At 52.2% G+C, this 24,539-nt stretch overlaps 1 protein-coding gene across 4 annotated transcripts; it reads left to right on the top strand.

Annotated features, from left to right (window-relative positions):
* The first annotated feature begins 1,515 nt into the window (after positions 1–1,515).
* LOC140898350 (C-type lectin domain family 2 member B-like) lies at positions 1,516–22,905 on the top strand. Of its 4 annotated transcripts, none has more exons than XM_073312056.1 (6): positions 1,516–1,590; positions 4,148–4,361; positions 12,123–12,212; positions 15,041–15,213; positions 17,009–17,115; positions 19,782–22,905. In XM_073312056.1, exons 2-6 carry the CDS (start codon positions 4,283–4,285, stop codon positions 19,951–19,953), a joined length of 621 nt encoding a protein of 206 aa, XP_073168157.1. In that variant the 5' UTR covers positions 1,516–1,590; positions 4,148–4,282; the 3' UTR covers positions 19,954–22,905. The 4 variants fall into 4 exon arrangements, 3 of the variants coding, with proteins under 3 accessions (XP_073168157.1, XP_073168158.1, XP_073168156.1); XM_073312057.1 differs by lacking the exon at positions 1,516–1,590 and adding an exon at positions 1,635–1,714; XR_012154969.1 differs by lacking the exons at positions 1,516–1,590; positions 4,148–4,361 and adding exons at positions 8,998–9,333; positions 17,639–17,885 and having other exon boundaries at positions 19,782–19,867.
* Positions 22,906–24,539: the final 1,634 nt, after the last annotated feature.

Genomic DNA, 24,539 nt, shown 5'->3' with positions numbered 1-24,539 from the left:
ACCTCAGGAGGTCATCAAATCCAGCCCCTGCGCTGAGGCAGGACCAAGTAAACCTAGACCAGCCCTGAGAGGTGTTTGTCCAGCCTGGTCTTAAATACCTCCAATGACGGGGATTCCACAACCTCCCCTGGAAGCCTGAGCTGAGCTGAACTGAGCTGAACTCCTTCCAGAGCTGAACTCCCCTTAGAGTCAGGATGTTTTTCCTAATATTTTTCCTAATGTTTTTCCTGAATCTCCCTTGCTGCAGATTATGCAAAGAGGCACCACTGGAACCGGTTAAAGGTCCCAATTAAAATGGCCTTCCGAGTTGTAAGCAAAGTTAAAAAATGTCCCTCTCCTTTTCCTATATGCTCTTAGCTGATTCTGATGCAATAGGGAGCATGTTGCAGGTGTGCCAGCCAGCTGCAGACAGAAAGGACTGTTCTAGATTTAGTGCTAAAAAAGAAACTTTTTTTCCCCCAAAAAGAAATACCCGTAAAGATCCCAGAGGACACCAGCTGTTAAGCTGAGATGAGGAGGCGGGGATGGGGAGGGATGGAGCGAACAGTGCACCAGTGCAGGGGAGAGAAATGGCATTTACAGTGTCGTGGACTCTTGCAATGGTTTTTTCTCTGTGGGTGACGGGATTTCAGAGGGTGCTGGAGCTTGTCTGGCAAAGCTCCGAGTTTTCTCATAGGAGGGGAAGGAGGAGCAGAGAGAGCCCCCCAAGCTCAGGGGAGCTCTGCTTTGCCCCTCCCCTCCTGTGAACAATCGGCCGCGATTGTTCTCTTATTCCTAACCCACCTCGGAGCTGGGCCGCATGATTGGTTGAGCAGGAATCCGAATAGGCATTACTGTCTGCACGCAGAGGGAATTTCAAAGGGATTATAGAGCCGGTTTGGGTTCAATTCCTTTCACTTGTGCTGAGCTGCGAAAGAAACCCAGCGGGTGTGTGAACCCGAAGCACGGAGGGGCAGGGGAATGCTTAGCGTCTCTGGCAGGTACATACCTTGTAACCAGCTTTGGTGTCTCATTTTAACGGGACTTACTGCAAACACCTCATCCGCGTGAACTCACCTAGGCCCTGTACAAACCCAGAACAAAACAACAGTCCCTGCCCCCCCCCGGGGGGGCTTCAGGGTCTCGGTCTCAGTGAGATTCGGGTCTGTCCTGGGGCATCGTCCCACCTCGCCCTGCCTCCCGCCCGTGTGAACGCGTTTCCCAAGCTGAGGGGCGCACGCGGGCTCCTGCAGGGCTCCGGAAGCCGGATTGCTCCCGTGGGGGCATCGCTCAGAGAGGGCAGGGCTGCGAGCCGCCTGGCAGGCGGCGGTGTCCAGCCACACCAGGGCCGGGGGAACCGAGTCTCCGGGGAGCGGAGCGGGGCCCCTGCGGGAGGGAAACGATCGGCACTTGAGCAGCGCAGCGCAGCGCGGGGACCGGTCGCACCCAGGAGCGAACTGGGGCCTTCCGGGCTCCAGGCAGGAGCGGCTGCGGCTGGAGGGAAAGTCCCGGGGGGGGACATTAGCAAAAGGTCCCCGGGGCCGCCCGGCTCCGCGCCCGCTCCCCGCGGGTTCACACGTGTTCGCGGCCCCGGGGGAGCAGTGCGAAAGTGTAAGTGTTTCCCGCTCGCCCCCTCCCGCCCCCCCGACGCTGATTGGAGGAGACCTAGTTCCCTTTCCCTTCCCAGCCCGCACCGGAGCGTCTCCCCTTCACCGCGCCGGGAGCCGGGTGCCAGGTGAGAGCTCTGGGGCCGGGGGTTCGGATCCCGGGTTGGGGGGGTGTCTGAGCCATAACCGGGGCTGCTCAGGCTCGTGGGGGGGGGGGCAGCTGGGGCCGGGGCTCATGGAGCCTGCAGACAAGCGGAGCTCCCGGGACACGGGGGGTGGGAACCCTCCTTCCTTCTGCTGCACCGGGCGCCCGCAGGGGGGTGGGCGGGGGGGGCTGGTGTGTGTCTGTGTGTGTGTGTGTTGGGGGGGGGGAGCGATTTGCCCGAGATGCTGCGAGGCAGCCCAGTGTAGATCCAGACTGGAGAGCGGGTGGCGGGTGCATTGGGGCTGGAACTAGGGGGGTCCTGGGGGTGCTGCTGCTCCCCCCCCCGGCTTGAAGCGGTTTCCATCACAGACAGGGTTTGGTTCAATGGCGCTCAGCACCCCTGGGCGGTGGGGTGGGGAGATCACGGGGCGCTCTCAGCCCCGAGGCTGGGGTCCCTGGGCAGTGAGGCGGGCTGCCGGGGTGCGGGGAGGGACGGTGTGGGGGATGGGAGAGCATCGACTTGGCACGTGGGTCCCCTTCGGAGGGCCCAGGGGGTGGTGGGGACCCACTGACTCCTCGTGTGGATGCTCCGGTGAATCGGGTGTTGGTGGGTGGGGAATGAGTTGGTGAGACTATGAGTCATGGCCCGGGGTCTGCGGGGGGAAACACAAAGTGGTTTCAATATAAAGTGACTCAGGCAAGCTTTGGCCCCCAAATCTATTATCAGATCAGACAACAAGGGAATCGTCTCCTCGTCCCGCAGGAAAAGTCTGCCCCTTGGCCTAAAAATGCTGTGTAAACCCTCATCCAGACACCCGCCCATCCCCATCCCTGACCCTCTCAGGTTGATAGAGAACAAGTGTTGTGCTGGTCTGAGACCATCAGAAAGGGGGTGGATGAGCAGGGAGGGTGCAGAACATCACCAAAAGCAGCATCCCCATAGCAGGATCCAGCCAGCCTCTGGCCGCAAACCTCCTGCCAATTCTTCTGTCTCATAGGATAAGGAATATGCCCACATCCCGTGCGCCCTCCAGCTCCAGACCCTGGCTCACGTTGGCCTATCCTGCATTCAGTGGCAACAAGGGGGGCGGAGGGGGGGATCTTATTTTTAAAAAAAAAAAAAGTGGTGAGGATTTTTTTTAATCCCAAACTAAAATTTACACTTGGAAATTTCCTGCTGGCAAGTTTTGTAAAAATGACACTTTCTTCCCAAACCACCACCACTGCCCCATTAATTTTGGACAATTTGGATCATTTTTGGGGTGGAAAACACAGTGATCAAAAATATTTCAAGCCGTTCTACTGGAGGGGGCGTTTGGGCCAGTGGACTGTGCATCGAGGGAAGTCAGGGGTGCAGCTGTCATCTCTGTCTTGTGTTTTCCTGGGGGAGCGCTCCTTGCCCTAAGGGAAGGGCTGTCTTGGTGGGGGGATGCATTTTGAAAGTTGCTTTTGAGTAAGCCAGTAAGGAGTTAAGACAGGCCACTGCACATCTGGCCTCTTTCCAGTTACTTTGTTCTCTTTCGTTTACTGCCCACAGAAAGTTCTGGTTTTAGAATCTGGGAACATATTTCCTTTTCAGTCCTGGGAATTGCAGCTGTGTAGAAGAACTTGATAGTTAGAGGGTAGGAGGGGGGCATGAGATGGGAGGACTCAGTAGCATAGCTGAAGGCAGTGTGTGTGTGTGTGTGTGTGGTGGGGGGCTGGGAATACATGGGGTGCGGTTGTGTGCAGGGGGCTCCTGTGTTGAAGAGAAGAGGGCTGTGCACAGGGCAAGGGTCCAAAGTGGGGAGCTTAGTCCCACTATGCTGAGGCATCAGGGCTTAAAGGCTCCACTGCGCACTGAGACAGCACTGATGGGGAAACTGAGGCAGGAGTGCAAGGAGAGCCTGGTGCTTTGGGTCAGGTGTCCTTCCCTGCTGCACCCCTTTCTGGGCACCGGGTCTCCCCCAGAACAATCCTCGTAGCCCCAAAGCTCCCCCCACAGCCTTGCTTCCCCCTCCCACCAGAAGAGTGGGGGGGGGAGAAATGACTATGTGTGAGGGCATAAGGGGCAGGAATATGAGAGGGGTAGGGCAGGCCTGGTGGGGAGAAGGGCTGTGCTTGGAGAAGGTGCTGGGGTACGATGCAAAGGGAGAACCTGCATCTGGGGAGCCCAGTCAGAGCTCCCATATGCTCCTGCCTCACTTTCCCCTGCCTGTGCGTCTGAGGCAGCAGTGTCTTGGGGAGCAGTTTCAACCTAGCATGTGGCCTCAGAACCTTTTAAAGAGCTGGGAAAGTCAGGTCTAGTAATCTATATATGGGGACTTTCCATGCCCCGTGTCCCAGGTCGATAACAGCAATGACTCCGCGACCCACCTAGTGACGATCCACAGAAACTGCCCTTTACGTATTCCGGCTGTTCCCTCTTGTACTGCAGAGCAGCCACGAGCTGGAAAACGACAGGAGCCAGGAATCTCTCCAGCCGACCGGGACTGAGTCCCCGCACAGATTATAGCAAGAGAGCGAGGAGTCCAGTGTGTGCCCGCGTGTCCCGCTGAGACGGGAGAAAAGAATGGATCCCTCTGGGCAGAAACTGGGGTCAGAGTTTAATCCTGATATCCCTGGAAACCCCGAGAGCGGAGCCGAGCCAGGTAACTGAAGCCTGCTTCTGAGCTCCTAAATGGGGTCTCTAGTTTCATCATCTGTAAAGCCAAAAGGGACCACTCTGATCACCTGTTCTGACACACACCCCTGGGCCCCCACACCCCACTGCTGCATAGCACAGGCCATTGACTCACCCACTGCCCCCTGCATCCAGCCCACGCCTGCTGGGAAGCTAGCGCTTGTTAAGAAACATGGAAACCTCTGGCTATGTACAGATGGGGCTCTGCCATTACCAAAGAGCAAGTGTAGGAGGTATCTCACCTTTCAGTGCCTATGACTAACACCTGTGGGGGTAGGGGAAATTCCAGTGGCATCTGCTTTGCCTTAACCATGACTGTGGAAAATGCTGGCTAAGAACACGTGGGGAGACTGAAACTGTTCTCTCAGCCCTAGACAGCCTGGTGCCCTGGCTTTATTCCCCCTGGGTAAGCAGTTTGCCTGGATGCCAGGCCATCCAGTTCCCCCCAAATCAGGAGGTTGTTCAGGAGTGTGTGGGTGCACGTGGGGTTAGGGGCACGGGGAGAGCAGGGGCCCTGGTGTCAGATGTGAGACCTCACACACGCATCTACCCGCCCCATTGCAAGCCTTAAGACGCTGGTCTGCCTCCAGCAAGCTACAGCTACAAGCTCAGATGCTCATCAAACCCTCTTATCCCTTTTGACCCAAACGACTCGCCAAAAATGTGGCGTCTTGCAGTTACGAGGAGAAACGGACAGTGGGGTCTGGTCCCCTTTCATACAGTCTGGCTTATTTACAAAGTACAAAGTTGTGTTACTTCAAACACGGGAAGAGTCAAACGATGGGAGACAGTTTCCTTGCTCATAGTTCCCAGCCTCTTTCAGCCAGCACTGTGCCCAAAAGCGCCCTCTCAAGGTTCCTTCTCAGGGTCCCTCTGCCAGCGCTTCTGTGTCTGGCTTTCTGGCTGCCTGCTTCCTGCGCTTCTCTGGTGCTTTTTTTTTTTTTTTTCCCCTCTGTCTTGTGCACACATACACACACACACATCTACTCACAAACAGTACCCAGGCAAGCCCCTCTCCTACATAGCTCAAACTCCTGAGTAGCCCACAGATGTTGGGATAGGGGTGCTCTGATTTCATAAAGGAGCTTAACTGTAAGAAAGAATTATTGTAAAGGAAGGGTGGTGGTTACACCCAGTAGCTTCAACAACAACCACCTAGAACGTGATCAAGTCTCTTTGGGGGTCTGCTGAGCCTACTAAGGCTGCTTGTTAGTGATGGTTGTCACAGGACAAGCCAGACCAGTGTAGCCAAGGTGTTAGAAGAAGCCAGTCCCCAGGTGTCTGTCAGAGGCAGGTATGCCCCACCCAGGATGGGTTCACATGCAGCGTTTGGGGGTTGAACCCCTGTACCTGTTATCGTTGCTGTCATTCCTCTTCTGGGGGCAGGTCACTCTGTAGCACGATGTCTCCAGGGTCAGCCTTGGTTTTTCCTTGTTGCTTTTCAATGAGACTTATTACAGTTGAAGACAATGTCTGTCACTCCCTGATATGTGGGACACTGCAGTGAAAAATGCCTCTGTCACATCTAGTCCACAGTCTCCCCTCACTATACAGTACCAGGGAACCTGCTCAGGTTTGTGGAGGGGTGTGTGCTGTGGGGATAGGGTTGGGTTATTTGTTGTTGTTGTTTTTCTGTTGGGGATTTTGTACCACACCCAGAGCCATGGTCCCTGGTTGTTAGGATCTATGGTATAAATTAACAAAACAGGATGTTTTCACTGAGAGTAGGTGGGGAAATTGTCAGTTAAGCTGTTTTTTAAACGTAAATGACTGAAACGGTCATCATATTCCCCACTTCACTAGGTCAAAGCTCGCAGGAGTCATGTTTTCCAGTGGAACACAGGCAGAGTTAGGTAAACAGGGGAGGTGGCGAGGAGACTAAGGTGTGTATTTTAGGGCTGAGCTGCATGGGAGATTTATACAGGGTATAACTTCCCATGTGGACATTCTTATTCTGCAGTAAGTCTGGCTTTTTTGGTTTAGCTTGAACCCCTTCCAAAGCAATGTTAGCTGACCTAAAGGCCGCTCATATACTGGAATAAGAGCCTCCCCATGGAAGGCTGAACAGGTATAACTATTGGTTTAAATTCCCACCTTGGCTTACACTGGGATCGCTTTCCCATACAGACAACCCTTTATATTCCAGTGGATGGCAACCGGTGGTCTGAAGTTTGTGGCTGTCTCCTTGGGTAGGAAGAGCTGAAAAAAGCTGGTTCGGAGGAGACTTCTGGGCATCAGACAAAATCTGCCCTCTGCTCTTCTAGTTGGCTTTAGCTGAGATGGCTTTAGATGAGCAGGCAAAGACCAGAGCCAGCTAAGGGATGATTTGAAGCACCATGAAGGGGCCTGATGCTCTTTAGAACTAGAATTTGGGAAGGAAATAAAAGGAACCTAAGACAATTGCCGAGGGAGGTTGTGGAATCTCTGTCGTTGGAGGATTTTAAGAGCAGGTTAGACATACGCCTGTCAGGGATGGTCTAGATAAGACTTAGTCCTGCCATGAGTGCAGGGGGCTGGACTAGATGACCCCTCGAGGTCCCGTCCAGTCCTACGATTCTATGAAAAGAGACTGACACAGCAAATCACCAAAAAGTAAAGCCCGGCACCGCCCCTCTGGGCCCTTTGTGACTTGTACTCTCAGCCCACGCCCAGTCACTGGACTTTGGCCGAGTTTTCCAGGATCTTTTAGCCCAACCATCTTAACTCGAAAACTCAACCATCTCGGGGAGCCTGAAATATGTCAACAGCCTTTCAGTTTTCCCAGCATGCTCAGCGGGACTTAAGCTAAGTGTCTTCAAGCCTCTCCCCAAAATTCCAAGCCAACAGACCGTGCTCCAGAGGCCTCAAATCCATTTGGGTCTTTTTCACTGTCTCCTGGAGGCAGAAGCCACTGAAACAGAGGACGCCCATGATGATAATCCCCAGGTCTGACAGCCCTTGTCATCAGGAGATCTCGGAGCACTTTACCAAGGGAAGCCAGTATCGCTCTCCCCGTGTTAGGGAGGGAAACTGAGCCCCAGAGAGGGGATGTGACTTGCGCAAAGTCAGGCAGTAGCAGAGTTGAGAACAGAACCCAGGCCCCAGTATCCCAGGGAAGTGAGCTGACTTAAGCAGGTTGTCCCTAGTGAAGCAGTGGGGATAGGTGGGTGTAGGACCCTGCCCCCAGCTTAAGGGGAGAAGCCACTGAACCCAGGCTTTCAGCTGGTCACTGTGGGGACAACAAATGAAAAAACAGGGATGGGAGTGAGGGTCACAGATTCAAAATCCGGGATTCAGAGAGGGACACCGAGAAAAGAACCCAGGACAGTGCCCATCGCACCTCACTGGTGTCCTGGGAGCCATTGGACACGGCGCAGAGGAACTCTGCCCAGAGACGTGACTTCAGGAGGGAACAGGTTGCAGGTGGAGAGATGTGCTGAGATTCCCTTCTCCATTTCCCTCGCTCTCTCTGACTGCTTTTTTCCTGCTCCATCCACCCACCCCAAATTCCATGCTGTCCTCTGCAGACCCCTCCAGCAGAGCAAACATCTGTATGCACCTTAGCAGGGCTGCAGAAGTGGGGTGCAGGGTCTGGAAAGGGCTAGTGGGGGGCAGCCAAGCAGGGAGGTGCCCTGAATTTCACTTGTCTAGCAGATGAAGCCAAAACCGACCTTTAACCATCTCACTGTTAAGTTGGGATCTGGGGGTTTTTTACAAATTTTTGGGGTTTTTTAAGTTTCTAACTCGTGACAGTCGCTAAATAAAACTAACTTGAATTATATGAACAGTAGTTTAAGAGGGGAGAGTAGGGGAATTTATCACCCGCCCACTGATTGCAAATGTACTGTAAGTGCCCTGTTTTGATTTACCTTAAATCGGTGTTTGGGTTTTTTAATTGGGTTTTTTGAAGTGATTCATTTGCTAAATCAAAAGAGGACACAACTCTTAACATCTCAACTAGGATTGTCACTGCCCAGACTTGCCAGAGAGCCAACACAACACGAGGGGTGGGTGCAAGTTTGTGTTGACCAGTCCCCAACTCTGCAAATGTCTAAGCTTCTGTTTAAGGGACTGTCCATACTGCAGCCAGGGGCGTGTTTGCAGACCTGAGCTAGCTTTCATTTAGTGAGTGGCACTAAAAACAGCAGCGGAGCAGTGGCCCGGCTTTCAGCATGGGTGGTGTGAGCCCCTCTGACCCCCCACCCCGTATGTACCTGCCTTCCTAACTCGCACCAAACCCTGCACTGACGCTGCTCGCTGCTAGATTTTGGCGACACTCGCTAGATCCGGCACGTCCACCCGAGCTGCAGTCACACCTGCCGACTGCAGTGTAGACGTCACCTGGTCCCCTCCACGCCAAGGTCTGGCTGATGCTGGAGGAGGGTGAATGAGCAGCGGGAGGGATCGAGGGCAGGGAGGATGCAGCGGTGGGTGGGGGAAGGGGTCATCAGCCAGAGGATCAGCAGTGGTTCGGAAGGGAAGGTGTCAGCTGTGGGTGGGAGAGATGTGTGTGTTGGGGGGGCGGGAAGCAGCAGTGGTGGGAAGGGAGGGGAGGAAGCAGCGGGGTGGGACAGGAAGCCAGTAGCAAGGGGGGAGGGTGTATGGGAAGGGAAGGGGCCAGCAATGGATGGGGTGGGGACGATGCAGACTGGAAACCCCTGAGCAGCGTGACTGGCGCATAAAGCGATCACAGGATGTCACACGGACGCCCACGCCCTACAGGAGCGTTGGAGCAGTTCCTTGCTTGTGACTCAATGTTTCTAGCATCTCGGTCCCTGTGTAGATGTCGGTGCAGACGGCTGTTAGCTGCGGCTCTGGGGCTGTGACGCTCGGACGGCCTGGGAAAGCGGGGAAGGGAGCTGAGGTACAGCAGCCCCTTGACCGCCATAGAGAGCCAGGCAGCGAAGGGGAACCGGCTCGCTGGAGCGTCCCTGGCTGGAGAGAGGCTGCGGCTTGCACAGGTGGGGTTCTATTTTCAGCGTTGGCTGTAAACGGCCAGGCCCTTTGGGGCAGCGGGGAGCTGATCACCGTTATGAGCAGGGCAGCCGGTTTGCACTCGCAGCTGCTATATCCTGTGTGTGCATCTGGGATCAAGGCCGTGTCCTGGGGGGTGGGGGGACTTGGCAATAGCCCCTTTATTTCCTTTATTTAGGTCTCCCTTTATTCTCCTGCCTTCCTGATCCTCTTCCTTCTGTTGTTGAGGGCGAGATTTTCACAGGTGCATCCACCCCAGTGGGCTCCTACAGGCCTGAACAACCAGCTGGGATTCTGACTGGGGGGAGTGTGGTGGGGAGGGGCGGAGCAGATATATCCTGCGGGGCCTCATCTTGCACCCCCATTTGAAGATCGGCCCTGTCTCTCTCCCTTCACCACCTCATGTTCCTTTTTCCTGCTGTTCTTTGGGGCCAGTTTTTCCCCGTCCGTGTGTGTGGACACAGGCGGTCCTGCCGCATGTTTCCTGTTCCCGTGTGTTACAAACCCCCCTGTGTGAACCCCACCGTCCTGCACAGCTGCTGGGACTGCAACTCCCTCAGCTCATTGTGCACACCTGACTCTTTGTAGCTGTGAGTCACACTGATTGGGGGCAGGATTTTTTCCCATTCACCCCAGCACTGACTGTTGAGGGAAGGGTGGCCTAGTGGTTTGGGGGCTAGGCCAGGCATTGGAAGACCTGGGTTTGATTCCCTGTGTGACCTTGGGCAAGTGTTAGTCTCTCTCTGCCTCAGTTTCCTATCTTTACAATGATCAGAACAGTAATTCCCACTCTCACAAGGCAGCTGTGTGGATAAATTCATTAACAGACTGCGAGGTGTTCACATGTTGTGGACGGAGGGGCCAAAGAAGACCTTACCTAGATAAGGCAGGAGATTTTTTATGTTGGGGGCTGATCTAGTTCCCCCAGACCCCAAGGACTCCTCTCCCCCAGGGGCTGCCTGGGTTCTTTCCGTCCATATCTGAGATCATCATGAATCGTCAGTGAGCAAAGATTCAAAACTCCTTCAGAGGAAATGCGTAAAGCTGGTGGGAACATTTTCCATCAAAATATGTAGCTTCATTGAAGCTAAAATGTTTTGCATAGTTGTATCAATTTTGATGGGAAGGTTTCTGAGGTCCACAGTGCTCTGATCACTTCTGAAGAGAGAGGAGCATATGTCTACACTGCGGGAAAAGGTGTGTTCTTAACTGGGGTAGGTAACCCACATTAGCTCACTTGGGTGAAAATAGCAGTAAAGACATGGCAACTCGGACTAGCAGCTCACATTAAAGCCTGAAATGGAGCCTGGGGTTGAACTTGGGGGGCTAACCCCAGTTGCTTTAAAGGTCTTTGCTGCCATTTTAACCCGAGTTAGCTCATACAGGGTAGCCAACCCCACTTCAGAACATCCCTTTTTCTTTGCAATGTGGACGTACACAGAAAAAGGCACTTTTGAAAAATTTGTGGTTTGAACTAAAACATATGAAAACTATTTTCCAAAGTGAGAAAACTATCACAAAAAGGAATTGGCATCAGCTGGCCAGCCTGGAATGAGTTTCTTGTGTGAAGAAAGAAACTCTCAGCTGTCTCTGGAGCAGCCCAGCCTCTTAGGCACAGCTAGGCATGCAGACTTAGTGTCTGGGAGAGGGCACAGGCTGGGCAGGGGCACAGACTGCCAAGTGAGGGTGAGTCCCACACTCCTGTCCCTTCTCCCACGTTCGCTTGGAGCCAGTCGCCCTTGGGACATTCTGCATGCCAGCACTGGGAGAGGCCGGGAAGGAGCAGGGAGTGGAATTAAACAGCCCCGTTCATCATGTGGCACAGGCCGGGCAGCTGGGCTAAGTAAGCCGCCATCTGGGCAGTCATCCCTCATGCAGCCAATGAAACTGTTGCACGCAAACTGCATATAGAGTAAGGACGGCGATTGGTTGAGTCACCTCTGACATCACGATGGTCGAGGCCAGCGGTTCATTCGGGATGGTTATTTTTTACGGCCGGGAGCGCTCTCCCCCGGCGATAAAGCGACACTGCACTGCCCACGTCACAGCGCTGCCGTGGCCGTGCCCTAACGTGGGCCCTGAGGCCCCCCCAACATGCTATAAAAACTCCACGGCCCACCAGTGCCACGACAACTGTTTTAGAAGGTAGCAAGCAGGGCGGCTGCCCGGGGCCCCAAACCACAGGGGTCCCCAAGACTAAGTTGCTCAGGTTTCCGCTTCAGCCCCCGGTGGGAGGCTCAGGGCCCCGGGCTTCAGCCCTGCACAGCGGCGCTTGGGCTTTCGTCCCTGGGTCCCAGCAAGATTAACACTGGCCGTGCTCGGCGGACCCCGGAAACCTGCTTGCGGCCCCCAGGGGGCCCCGTATCCCTGGTCGAGAACCGCTGGTCTAGGCTCTGGGCATGGCATAGATATATCCCTTACTGTCGCTGTACACTGCACAGTGTAATCTGTAAAGTCTAAATGGCTGAGAGCTTAAAAAGTAGGTGGTAGGAGGCCGGGGATGTCAATGGTGAATGAACCTGGTGATATTCCAAACAAAAAGAGCTTTCAGCCATATTAGTAGCTACCTCCATGGCTTCCCAGTAACTCTGCAGACATCGTAGGCTCCAGAGTGACACACACAGACAGACTGACACTCCTGGGCTCCTATTCCATCGATCGCTAACGGCAGCCGTTCAGCGCAATGCTCCTTGCCCCAACGCAGCTCAGACCCTGGTGCCGCTACTGACTCCGGGTACCCCGCTCTCAGGAGGATTAAGGGCTTTTTCTCTTTCAGGTGATGGCCGAAGCTGCAGGCTCGGGACGTGTACAGTCGCAGTGAGCGTTGTACTTGTCATTCTGATTGCTGCTGTTGTTGCTCTGGCAGGTGAGTGGCTAATCCCGGGGTCTGCGTGTTCCATTTACATCGAGCCGGCCACGCCGCTCAGGGCTGTGAAAAATTCCATGCCCGGACCACCACGGTTAGATCAACCCACCCCCCGGTGTAGACACGGCTGGATCAACAGAAGGGTCCTTCCATCGGCCTAGCTACCGCCTCTCGGAGAGGTGGGTTAACGACCGCGATGGGGAAAACCCTTCTGTTGATGTAGGACGTTTCTATGCTCCGGCACGACCATGGCACGGCTGCGGCCTCCTAGCAGTGCCATTGTCGTGCAGACGTACCCAGCGTCACAGGCTGTCTCCTCTCAGGCATCAGCCGTGGGGGCCAGGAATGCATCCTCAGACTCTCCTTCCTTCCTGATCCCTTCTGGAGCCTTGTTTGTGACAACAAAACTGGCCCTTTACGCTGTCTTCCTGGGGAAGTATGTATCTTTGTAACGAAAGGGGAAAACGTCAGTTCCTGAGATAATACAAACGGGAAAGGAACTTCTCCTCCAAAGAGCCTACCGTGTCGGGGATGTCTGCCCTACGGAGACTACACTGGCATAGCTGTGTCGCTCTGGCTATGCCGGCATAACACCATAGTACAGACCCAGCCTACGCTGACAAAGATTTTCCCTCGGTGTTGGAACACCACCTCCCTGAGCAATGGTACCCAGCCGAGCATGGGACAAACCACAGGTCATGCCCCAAAAATCATGAGATCGGCTTAGAAATTATGTGACTTTAAAAAATAAATTTGGGTTTCGACATCTGCACTGCAGTTTATAGCCCTGCAGGCCGAGCCCCATGAGCCCAAGTCAGCTGACGTGGGCCAGCCGCAGGTGTTTTATTGCAGTGTAGATGTACCCTAAACTGCAGCTCCCAGAGTATGTCTACACTGCACTGACAAGGAACAGCGACAACTAAAGGCCTGTTACATTGATTCCGGGTTTGACCTGGACTCTAGAAACTCCCCTGTACTTATAGTGTCACCTAGTGGCTGGTTAGAGTAATCCCAGAGGTGAATAAGACAGATCTCATGACCTTTAATATTGCCTCACCATCACCAGTACGGATAGAGGATTATGTTCTCACCAATGTAGAAACATTCACATACTTGGGCAGCACCATCAGCCAGGACAGTGGAACAAGCCAGGACATCTGGAACAAAATCAATAAAGCCAGGAACACCTTTAGGAGCTTAAATAAGGTCTGGAAACAACACCAAAACCAAACTCAAGATTTATCAGAGCTGCGTGCTTTCAACACTACTTTATAGTGCGGAAAGCTGGGGAATGAGAAAGTATCACATGCCCAGACTGTCTTCATTCCATACGACCTGCCTCAGAAAAATCCTCCATATCTTTTGGCCCAGAACAATCTCAAACCAAGGTCTATTGACACGGTGCAGCCAAGAGGATCTGAGGAGCATCATTGCCAGGAGGTGTTGGAGATGGATCGGCCATGTGCTTTGGATGGAAACTGATTCCATCACCAGAGTAGCAATAAGATGGACACCTGAAGCAAGCGAAAACGAGGCCACCCGAAAACAACATGGCAAAGAGCTGTGGAAGCCAAGCTAAAAAACCTGGGGCACAGCTGGGGAACCATTGAAAGACTTGCCAGAAACAGACAGGCATGGAAGAGCTTTGTCACGGCCCTAAATGCCAGAGGCGTAATAGGAACATGATGATGATGAACTCCCAAAGCTGATTTCGGTACAGAAAGGTGGTAGATGTGTGTCTCATTTCTAGCCTGCAGGGGGCAGTGGGCCAGGCTCAGCTTTCCTGTTTAACAGTGGGCGTTTGACTGTGATGTGGGATTTTGGTTTCTGACTGCCGTATTCCCCAGATTTCCTTTTCTACCTCCCCACTCTCAGGGGAGCGGCCAGATTTTTCAGGACTGTGGACCCCAGATAGGGTGACCAGACAGCAAATGTGAAAAATTGGGACGGGGGTGGGGGGTAATAGGAGCCTATATAAGAAAAAGACCCAAAAATCAGGACTCTCCCTATAAAATCGGGATATCTGGTCAACCTAACCCCAGATGAATTCATCACACAACGCTGCCCTGTTCTTTGCACACTGAATGAGGCAGGGGTCCTGTGGAAAAACATAACAGGTGACCACATATAGTGTCATAACTAGGGCCCTGTCAAATTCACGGTAGTGAAAAACCTGTCACAGACTGTGAAATCTGGTCTTTTGTGTATTTTTACCCTTTGCTATAAAAGTACCCTATACTATATGGTAAAAGTACACAGAAGTACACAGCGTTTCTCAAACTGGGGGTCCCACCCCCAAAGGGGATTGCAAGGCTATTGTAGGGGGGGTCACGGAATTGCCATCCTTACTTCTGTGCTGCTGCTGGCGGCATCGCTGCCTTCAGAGCTCGGCACCCGCCTCTGCACTCCGGCCACCCAGCTCTGAAGGCGGAGCAGAAGTAAGGGTGGCAATACCATAATCTCCCTACAATAGCCTTGTGCCCCCCTTTTGGGTCAGGACCCCCAGTTGGTGAAACGCTGAGTCTTACGGGCTTTACGTGTTCATATTTTGCCATTTTTAAATACGTATTCATGTTTTGTTGCAACACCGTGAAACGTAAGTTTTAAATATCTGAAACCGTGAAATTCAAGATTTTTAAAACGCTGTGACCATGAAATTTAGGAAGATGAACGGTGAATTTGGTAGGGCCCTAGTCATAACTGATACACATAAAAAGGAAGCAGCAGGGAAACCTTTGGAGCCTTTCCTCATTTCCATCTGGTGGGTATTTGCATCTGGGGGAGGGAAAGGATGAGCTCTTACCCTTATGTCGCTCTCTCAATTTCAGTGCTGGTACTTAAAGCAGAGCCCCAATTCATGGCCTGCTGCCCGGACGGCTGGATCGGATACCAAGGGAAATGCTACTATTTCTCCAAGGCTGAAGAGAACTGGAACAACAGCCAGAGACGCTGCTCTGTGCTCGGCGCTTCCCTGGCTCTGATTGACAGCGAGCAGGACCTGGTGAGAAGAAAAACAGACCCATTCTGGGGACAATAGGCTATGCTAGAGTTATGGTCAAGGTCTTCAAGGCGCTCCGGGGCCTGGGCCCAGGGTGTCTAAAAGAGCGTAAGGCTCCAGGATGAAGACCTTGGTTGACAGCTCTGCTCCTCTGGCACCATTTAAGGGCAAAACTTCTCAGTGAGGGAGATGGAGCTTCCTTGGTGGCTGGTCCTAGTTTGCAGAATGGACTCCCCCAGGAACTAAGGATCCTCCAGAACCTCACCACCTTCTGCTCCGAGAGCGAGGTGCACTTTGTGCTGTCTTCTTGGATATCAATGTAACCCACTGGTGAGTGTGTCACTGGTTACACTCTGCTCGTCCACACAGGATCTGTGCTGACTGGAGAGGGTTGCCTCGTTAACTCCAGGGGGCGTGACTTGGGCTTTTTCTCTATGGGGGTTCCCAGTGTGTCAGCCAAGATGGCCGCCTTCACATAAACACGTAGCGAGTACACTTCAAATAACAAAACCCTACCAAAACAAACTGCTCCCCACACACACACCAATTCTCCCCCTTGGGAGAGAGAACGAATCACATGTAACTTGTTAATCGTGTCACTTAATTCATGAGTGGAAGATGCTGAACTACAAGGGGGTGGGGTAAGACCCCACGTAGAACAGTGCAGGCACACGGGATGATGCATATTGTTAAAATCGCCTAAGCCACTGGTCCCCAAACTGTGGGGTGTGGCCTCCCCTAGGGAGGTGCGGAGGAATGTGTGTGCGGGGTGTATGGTGGGGCCTGAGCCAGACCCCATGGGGGGCGGGGAGGAAGCCCCAGCCGAGGTCTGGCCCCAGCCGCAGGGCCGCCCCGCCCCACAGCTGCAGCCCCACCCCTCAGCCGCAGGGCCACCCCACCCCCAGTCCAGCTCCGCCTCCCAGCCACAGCTCCGCCCACCCCAGCTCCAGCCTCAGCCTAGCTCCGCCCTCATTCCCTCTCCTCCCCCAGGCCAGTTTTGGCCCCAGCTGCAGCTCTGCCTCTCGCCCCATCCCCTCCCCCATCCCCAGCTCCGCGTTCAGCTCAAGCTCCCCTTCTAACAGATTCCGTCACTGGTACGTGGGGACACGACAGGAAACATTTGAGCACCACTGGTCTAAGCATTTCCATTTTTTCAGTTGCTTATAACTGTGCCCCGGGTTTTCCTTTTGTGTTCTTTGGGGCGGGGCAGGGCAGGGGTTCAGGGGTTCTCTGAACTTTACTCTCTCGAGGGGAGGTTTTTTCCTGAAAGTTTCAGCAAATCCACTTGATTATTTTTCTCGGGGTCGCACCTAGGAACTCCAGCCCACAATTTTTCAGTGCATTTACGAGTCACCAGAAACTTGCCCAGCTCTAACTGGAAGTAAGTCAAAGTTCCCAAGTGCCACCTTAACTCTGGTTTTCCTTCTCCTTCTTTCTGGTGTGGATCAGTTATGATCCAGTCTTTAGTTATGTGATTCCCCTGCTGTGTTTTCCCATGGGACCCCTGCCTCATTCAGCAGGCAAAGAATGAGGCAGGGTTGTGTGATGAATTCCTCTGGGATCCGCAGCTTCTTGCCACGTTCACTGCACCAGTTGTACAAGGTGCCGTGACTGAGGCGGGGCTGAAGGGATGGGCTTGAGGTTAAGCCACTAAAGTGAAACCCAGGAGTTCTAGTTTCAGTTCCACACTTTGCTTTAACTAACTTGGGAAATTTTCTGTATAACGTGACTCTGTCCTGCCCGGAGCCCTGTGAGCAGCGCACATGGAATCCAACTCTTTCGTTTTTCTCTGTTACAGGCTCTCATGATGAGATACAAAGGTGTCTCCGAGCACTGGATTGGCCTCTGGAGAGAGCAGGAGGGGCAGCGCTGGAAATGGGTGAATGGCTCTGATCTCAACAGCTCGTGAGTCCTTTTTCTATCTGTTTAGGTTCTGAACACTAGGTTGTGAGGCTGAATTCAGACGGAGCCAACATTCACCATGTAAACCTCAACAATCTCCCCCTTTATGGGCTGGGCTCCCCAACTGGACTACAACTCCCATGGTGCAGCATGGCCAAGGGATTCCATGATGCACCACCTCCCCTCACCAGTAGAGATCGGGGGCACCATGGGAGATGTAGTTTGGACTTGGAGCTCGGCCTATAGAGAAGAATGGGAGTCTGAGGCTGTTGCACTGCATCTTCCATGATGTATTGACTCCTCTTGACCAGTAGTGTGACCATGGTGCACCCTGGGAGAGGTAGTCCGAACGGGGAACGTGGCCTATAGAAGAAAAGGGGAGCACGAGGCACCTGAACTACAGCTCCCATGAGGCACCACGGCAGCCTTTCCAAAAATTGAAATATTTTAAGTTGTGATTTTTTTTTTTTTTTTTTGGTCAAACTTGTCCGGGCCGAATCCACCCACCTCATTTCCTCCCACTCAGACTCCAGTCCCTGGAGAGCTGCAGGCCCGATGCCTTTGGAGAGTCTAGAGGGAGTCGGAGGCTGAAGGAAAGGGGTGATACCTGGTCCGGGGCTGTACGTTTGACACCCGTATCTTAGACTGAGACAACGTTAAAAAGAGGGAGCAGAGTTTGCATGTGCGTCAGGATGACTGAACACAAAAGCGGCCACCTGTCTCCACAGACTGCAGAGTCCTGTGAGATTCAAGGGAAAGCAAAAGGCACCACAGTGAGTCAGTTCCACCACAGCTAACAGACCTCACGGTTTGAGTTACCCACATGGCGGCGACCGTCCATACGAAAGGGGCTGCAGAGAAACCCTCCTGAGTGGAGACTGATTCCCATGCTCACAGCCACACGGGGCCACCTTTAGGAATTGGGTTGCTCATTGCAGCCCAGCTAGGCCAAGTCCTCCATGAGCCTGTCACATACCCAGGAGCACAGGAAGTCCCAGGCTGGTTCTGACCAAAGGTCCATTTGGCTCCATCTCCTGTCTCTGACAGTGGCCAATGCAGGCTGCCTCAGAGGAAGGTGTATGATCTAGAGCTGTCGGAATGAGCGATATTGCCGTTCGCTGGCTGAACTGAAAATTGGGAGCAGAAGAACCTGCATCAACCAGAAACTAAACATTTTCAGTTTTCTGGGCAAAACAAAGCGCCAAAGATTTTTACTTTCACGTCAAATGAAATTTCTTTTGTTCAACCCAAAATGAAATATGTCCTTTCAGTTTCAGGCATTTTTAAACTGCCCTTTTTTTTTTTTCTTTTTTTTTTTTTTTTTTTAATTAAAAGCAAAGGAAATTTGGAAGCACCAGGCACAAACCCAATGGTGGTGTCCGTCCTCCATCCCCCGTACTCCCTAGTCCTTGGTTAGGGCACTCCACCTGGGTCTTCTGTATCCCAAATCAAGTCCTCGCCCTGTCTCATTCGAAGTAGAAGTAGCGCCCTGTGCTATTCTCATCCCGGATAAGCAGGCTAATGACCTGGTGGCTATCGGGTTTACCACCCCGTCTTTCTCCAGTTTTGTGAAGGGCACCCAAGTCCCCTTGTCAATTTAGCCTGAAGAAAAAATTAATTTAGGGCCAAATGTTTCAGGAGACCTAAAATTCCATTTTTCGGTGAATAAATTCTTCATCTGAAAAACGTTACCTGGCTCTAGCTAGAAAACCCTTCCCACACACACTTGCAAGAGTAGATGTGGGCTCATTTGGCCCCCCTCACACATTGGGGAGAGCTACAGTAGTCCAGGCTGCAGGTGTTAGCTCAGCAGTTCCCAAACTGGGGGTCGTGCCGTCAGCAGATGGGGGGGGGGTGACCCCTAGTGTGCGGAGGGTGCCACTTTGCTCCACACGGCGACCCCTCGCATGTACAGTTCCTGCGAGGGCACGGTGCATGGAGGACGCCATTTTGCTCTGCAAAGTAGCATCCTCCACACCGCATGACCTAGGCATGAGCTCACGCTGTGGGGCGGATGCCATTTTGTAGAGCAAAATGGCGTCCTCCGTGCGGCGTGACTTTGCACAGGAGACCACGCTGTGCCATAGGTGCCGACTTACTCAGATCCCAGGGGGTGCTTGACCCTCCCCCCCGTTCTGCCCCAGGCCCTGCCCCCACTCCTCCCCTGCCTCCCCCCATGCCTCTTCCTGCCCCTGCTCTGTCCCAGGCACTGCCCCCACTCACCCCTTCCCCCAAACCCTCAGCCCGGCCCCTCCCCTGCCTCTTCCTGCGGCTGTTCCTCCCCCTCCCCGTCATGCATCCTGCACGCCGCTAAGCAGCTGATCCGCGGTGGGTGGGAGGCATTGGAGCTGATCCCCGGGGCCGCCAGCAGGCAGGAGGCGCTGCAGGGGAGGCGCTGATCCGCAGGTGGCTGGTGGGTGCTGAGCACCCACGATTTTTTTTTTCCCCATGGGTGCTCCAGCCCCGGAGCACCCACCGAGTCAACGCCTATGCGCTGTGTGGAGGACGCCATTTTGCACTACAAAATGGCATCCTCCATGCTGCCTGGGAGGAAATAATTCATTAACATGGGGTCATGCTGGCAAATGCATCAGGCACATTCTCCCGCTGGCAGTAACAGGACAGGCCCATCTGCTGGCTGACGACGGCTTCGTTCTCTCTCGTTGCAGGCTCCCGATAAGAGGAGGCGGTGACTGCGCGTACCTGAACGACAAGAACGTCAGCTCTTCCAGGTGCATCACCGAGAGAAACTGGGTCTGCAGCAAACCTGATGCGTTTACAAGCCAGAAAAACGCAAGACAGAGCAGTCAGGAGCTGAAAAACCTCACGACAAGCTATTAGAGAAACTCGCACAACCGGTCTACAGCCGAGCTTATAAACGAGGATTAAAAAATAAAATAGCAAAATTTCCAGTGGACCCTGAATTATTAGGTTAATCAAACTGAAAAACAGGAGGAACTTCAGCAGGATCTAGCCATGTGAGGGGAACGGGCCACCCACTAACAAATGAAATAGTCTGACAAATACAGATAGGATCCAGTGGAGAAACAATTGAGGATTACTCATCCATCTTCCTAGCTGCTAAAATAACTACAACAGCTCAGGAGAAGGAGCAGGGGTGAACTGCTGACCCCATTGAAATTTATGCGCATTTTCCCATTCAATTCAAGGAGGCCAGCATCTCACCCAGGGGTGTCAGTGGAGATCGCCCAGCGCAGACCTCGGCTGAGCGTGCAGCAGCTGACAACAAAGCAAACAAGATGTTGGGGGTACATAAGGAACGCACTAGGTGAGAATACAGAAAATTCTCTGATGTCATTATATGAATCAAAGGGACACCCTGATGGGGAACACTGTGTGCAGTACGGGTCACCCATCTCCAAAAGGACACTGCAGAACTAGAGGAGGTTCAGAGACTGGTGACAAGAATGATGGGAGGCCACATGGGACTTTCGTGTGCCGAGATTGGAGCTGTTCTTGTCAGAGAATAAGGGGACGTGAACAAGGGGAGAAAAACAAAGACTGGGCCGGGGAAGGTAGATTGGGGTGCTGCTATTCAGTCCATCTCTTGATACAAGCACAATGGGGACGCTTAACAAAATTGAAAAATCAACAAATTTGAAACTGATCGAAGGACCTATGTTTTCCCACAACGCACAATTAGCCTGCGGAACTCACTGCTGCAAGATGTCATTGAAGCCAAGAGCTTGGCAGGACTGTTTTTAAAAATGGACTGGGTCATTAGCTCCTGTTGTTCATACAAGAGAGGAAATGGACAGGAGTTTGGGAAGGGATCCAAACCTTCTTTCTTCAGGGCATGAACCACCATCTAAGTAATGAAGATCAGGAGCAAACTTCTCCATTTGGCCGGTTATTCCATCACTGTCCACTAGGATTTCTCTTGACCTGTCTTCTGAAGCCACTGGTGCGGGCCATGAATGCACTACAGCTCTGAATTAGTCTTGCACTTACTATGTTAATTGCCTCGACCACGTGACCTTGCCCTTTAATAACCGATGGTTTTTTTCCTGAGCCAAAGACTAGTCATGCTGCTTTTAGATATGAATTCAGCGTTAGTTTTGCTTCCTGGGGCAGGACCCCTGGGCTGTGTGGATTTTTGCCGAGCAGTGCGGCTGGATAGCAGCAGATCTTCCGGATGTCCTCAACCAAGCTTCCAGCCGTGGGGCTCCTTTTCAATAGAGCATTTTCCCTGCTGGAGCTGCCCAGTGCTTGGGAAGGAGCATTTAAGAGAGTGCTTCTAAGCTCCATGGTGGATTATGCAAGATGGAATTGCTTCGTTTGATCTCATTTAACTTATTTATTATTAGGGTGACAGTTCTGAATAGCTGATAGACGGTTTGGAAAACAGGGTTGGTTTCACTGAATCTCCTGACTCCAAATTTATTGGGGGAAAAATATTTTGAAATTTTCAAAACAAAATGTTTTGACGCATTCAAACCAGAATGTTTTGGGGCTTTAGAGCCGGAACAACGTTTTCTTTTGACATTTTTAGGAATTTTAACTGTGGGGAAAAAAAAGTTACAATGGAAACATTTTGAAATTATCAAAACCAGCGGTTTCAATGGACCCAGAATGAATTTTTGGTTTAGTTTATTGACTCTGGACAATTTTCTAGAGTTTGACTCTTCACCTTGATTTGGGATGGGATAAAATGTTGAAATCTCCCAAATTCTCATGCATGGGAAAGGAGTTTCCCACCTAGCTCCACTCCAAAGCCACACAGATGCTTTTGAAAATTACATCCTCTGGGCCCACTTGTGTAGAACGAGGCATCTCCAAGCTCTGCCTATATACCAGTGTTGGCAACTCCTGCAGTTTATGGCACTGTATTTGTTGCTTTTTGGCAAAGCCTGGTCCTTGGAATGAGCTGATCTGAGAACCTCAGCTTTCTGCTGTTATTTTTTTAAGCAAGTTTTTAGCCCACAGTATCATGGCGAAAAGCTTAAAATTGTGACTCGAGTTCTTCCTAGAGACTCACAAACCAGAAGGCAACGAAAAAGAACCCAAAATTTTTAAAGCAAATTTCATTTTTCATTATTTTTGTACATCTGGAGTTGGCAGTAGTGGGTCTCAGGCTGTCAGAGACTTGTAGATTCCAAGACCAGAAGGGATCTCTGTGAAAATCTCAGATGACCTGTGTAACACAAGCCGTACGACTGCCCTGAATTAATTCCTGTTCGAACTAGAGCAAATCTTCTAGAAAAACATCCAATCTTGATTTTAAAAATTGTCAGTGATGGTGAATCCATTGCAATTCTGGGTAAATTGGTCCAACGGTTAATTATCCTCACTGGTAAAAATTTGCATGTTCTTTCTAGTCTGAATTAGTCTGTTACTTGTTTACACATTGCCTTCATTGTACTATGTGTTTGTTTGATTGTGAAGTGTAAGAAATGGATAACTGGGTTACTACTATGCAAATGTTATTTACTGTTCATAGCCTTTATCCACGTGTCTTTACCTTACTGTATATTCATGTGGGTATTCCTAGAATCATAGAATATCAGGGTTGGAAGGGACCTCAGGAGGTCATCTAGTCCAACCCCCTGCTCAAAGCAGGACCAATCCCCAACTAAATCATCCCAGCCAGGGCTTTGTCACGCCTGACCTTAAAAACTTCTAAGGAAGGAGATTCCACCACCTCCCTCGGTAACGCATTCCAGTGTTTCACCACCCTCCTAGTGAAAAAGTTTTTCCTAATATCCAACCTAAACCTCCCCCACTGCTACTGTATTGCCTTTTGTTACCTCCTTGAAACAAAATAAAATTAAATCCTGTTTGTAACTGCGCGGCATCCACCTCTCACCTCACCTTCTAGCCGGAAGGGTCTGCAGTCTTTCAGTTTGTGAGGAGCCCTGTCGGTGATTTCTCAAGCGTTTTTTCAGTGACTCAGCCCCCTGGCCGAGTCTCACACACCGTCTGGGGTATGCAGCCCACCAGAGGCCTACACCACTACCCCTCTGTTGGTATCGCTGTAGCCCTTCCTCAGATACACTGAAAGGGTTAAACTTCAGCCATTCACTGACTTGCATGGTCATCTTTCCCGGCTGCTGGGTCTGAGGAGAGCAAGGTCTCACTGAGTATAAACTGGCTTGGGTTAGAGCCACTCTCAGAGCGGGTTAGAGCAGTTCCCAGAGCAAGCCACGATCATGAAAACTTGACATTGGTTAGACAGCTGAGATCCCAGCCAGTCATGCTGACCACGATTGTCCCATTGTTTCTTTGTACTCCCACTGTCTCTGTCTGTCTGATAGATTCCAAGGTTAGAAGGAGCCCCTGTGACCACCCAGTCTGACCCCCTGTATAACATCGGCCACACAGCATCCCTGAATTAATTCCTGTTGGAGCCAGAGCAGATCTGTTAGAAAACATCCACCTGATGTCGCTTGTCTTAGATTGTGGGGCCGGGACTGTCTTTTTGTTCTGTGTTTGTCCAGCGCCTAGCACAATGGGGTCCTGCTCCAGGCGGGGGGCTCCTAAGCACTGTGGTGATACAGATAGCTACTAATCATTATAATAATAAAATCTCCCAGCCCGCTGCCACTCCGGAAGCTCTAGCGCCGCCCTGTGCCCGTTTCATGTCACTGGGTCTAAATTACAGCCTATTTCCTGAGAGAGACAAAGTGGGCGGGGTCTATGAGGGTACGTCAACACGGCAACGAGACACCTGCGGCTAGCCCGGGCCAGCCGACTCGGGCTCGCGGGGCTCTTCCATTGCTGTGCAGACGCCTGGGCTTGGGCTGGAGTCTGGGTTCTAGGACCCTCCGTGGTGGGAGGGTCCCAGATGTCTACACAGCAATGAAACAGGCCCCAGCCCGAGTCGGCTGGTTTTTCTTCGCTGTGTAGACATACTCATAATGGACCCATTTTGGTTGGTGAAAGAGTCAAGTTCTCGGGGCCAGACCTGACCCAGACCTTAATAAGAGCTCTGTGGATCCTGAAAGCTTGTCTCTCTCACCAGCAGAAGTTGGTCCAATAAAAATAAAAACTCCTCGACCTTGTCTCTCATGTCCTGGGACCAACACGGCTATAACCCTGCAAACAGCATATATCTGATCTCTTTCCCCTCCCTTTGATCCCAGGTTCCGCCCTGTGCCTACACGGTATGCAACGCACGGAGCTGAGGTCCTCTTAATATACACAATTATCATATAAACCACCACGTCCCTCGACTGCTCTGTGGTACTAAATCATTGGGCTGTCTCTCCAGGGCACGTTTCTCCTCGAGTTTAGATCCAAACAAACCTGTTTCATCACTACTTTTTTTCTTTAACAAAAAAACGGCTTTTGGAATCAAATGATATTTTTGCAAAAAAGGAGTTCAATTTCTTTTGAAAGTTCTCAGCCCCGCCCTGGGCCCTACCCCCACTCCTCCCCTGCCTCCAACCTCCCTGCCCCTATGCCTC

This window comes from Lepidochelys kempii, chromosome 14 (assembly GCF_965140265.1).
Source record: "Lepidochelys kempii isolate rLepKem1 chromosome 14, rLepKem1.hap2, whole genome shotgun sequence".
NCBI lineage: Eukaryota > Metazoa > Chordata > Testudines > Cheloniidae > Lepidochelys > Lepidochelys kempii.
The sequence above is the reverse complement of the archived record's forward strand: the minus strand, read 5'-3'. Positions and strand labels throughout refer to the sequence as shown.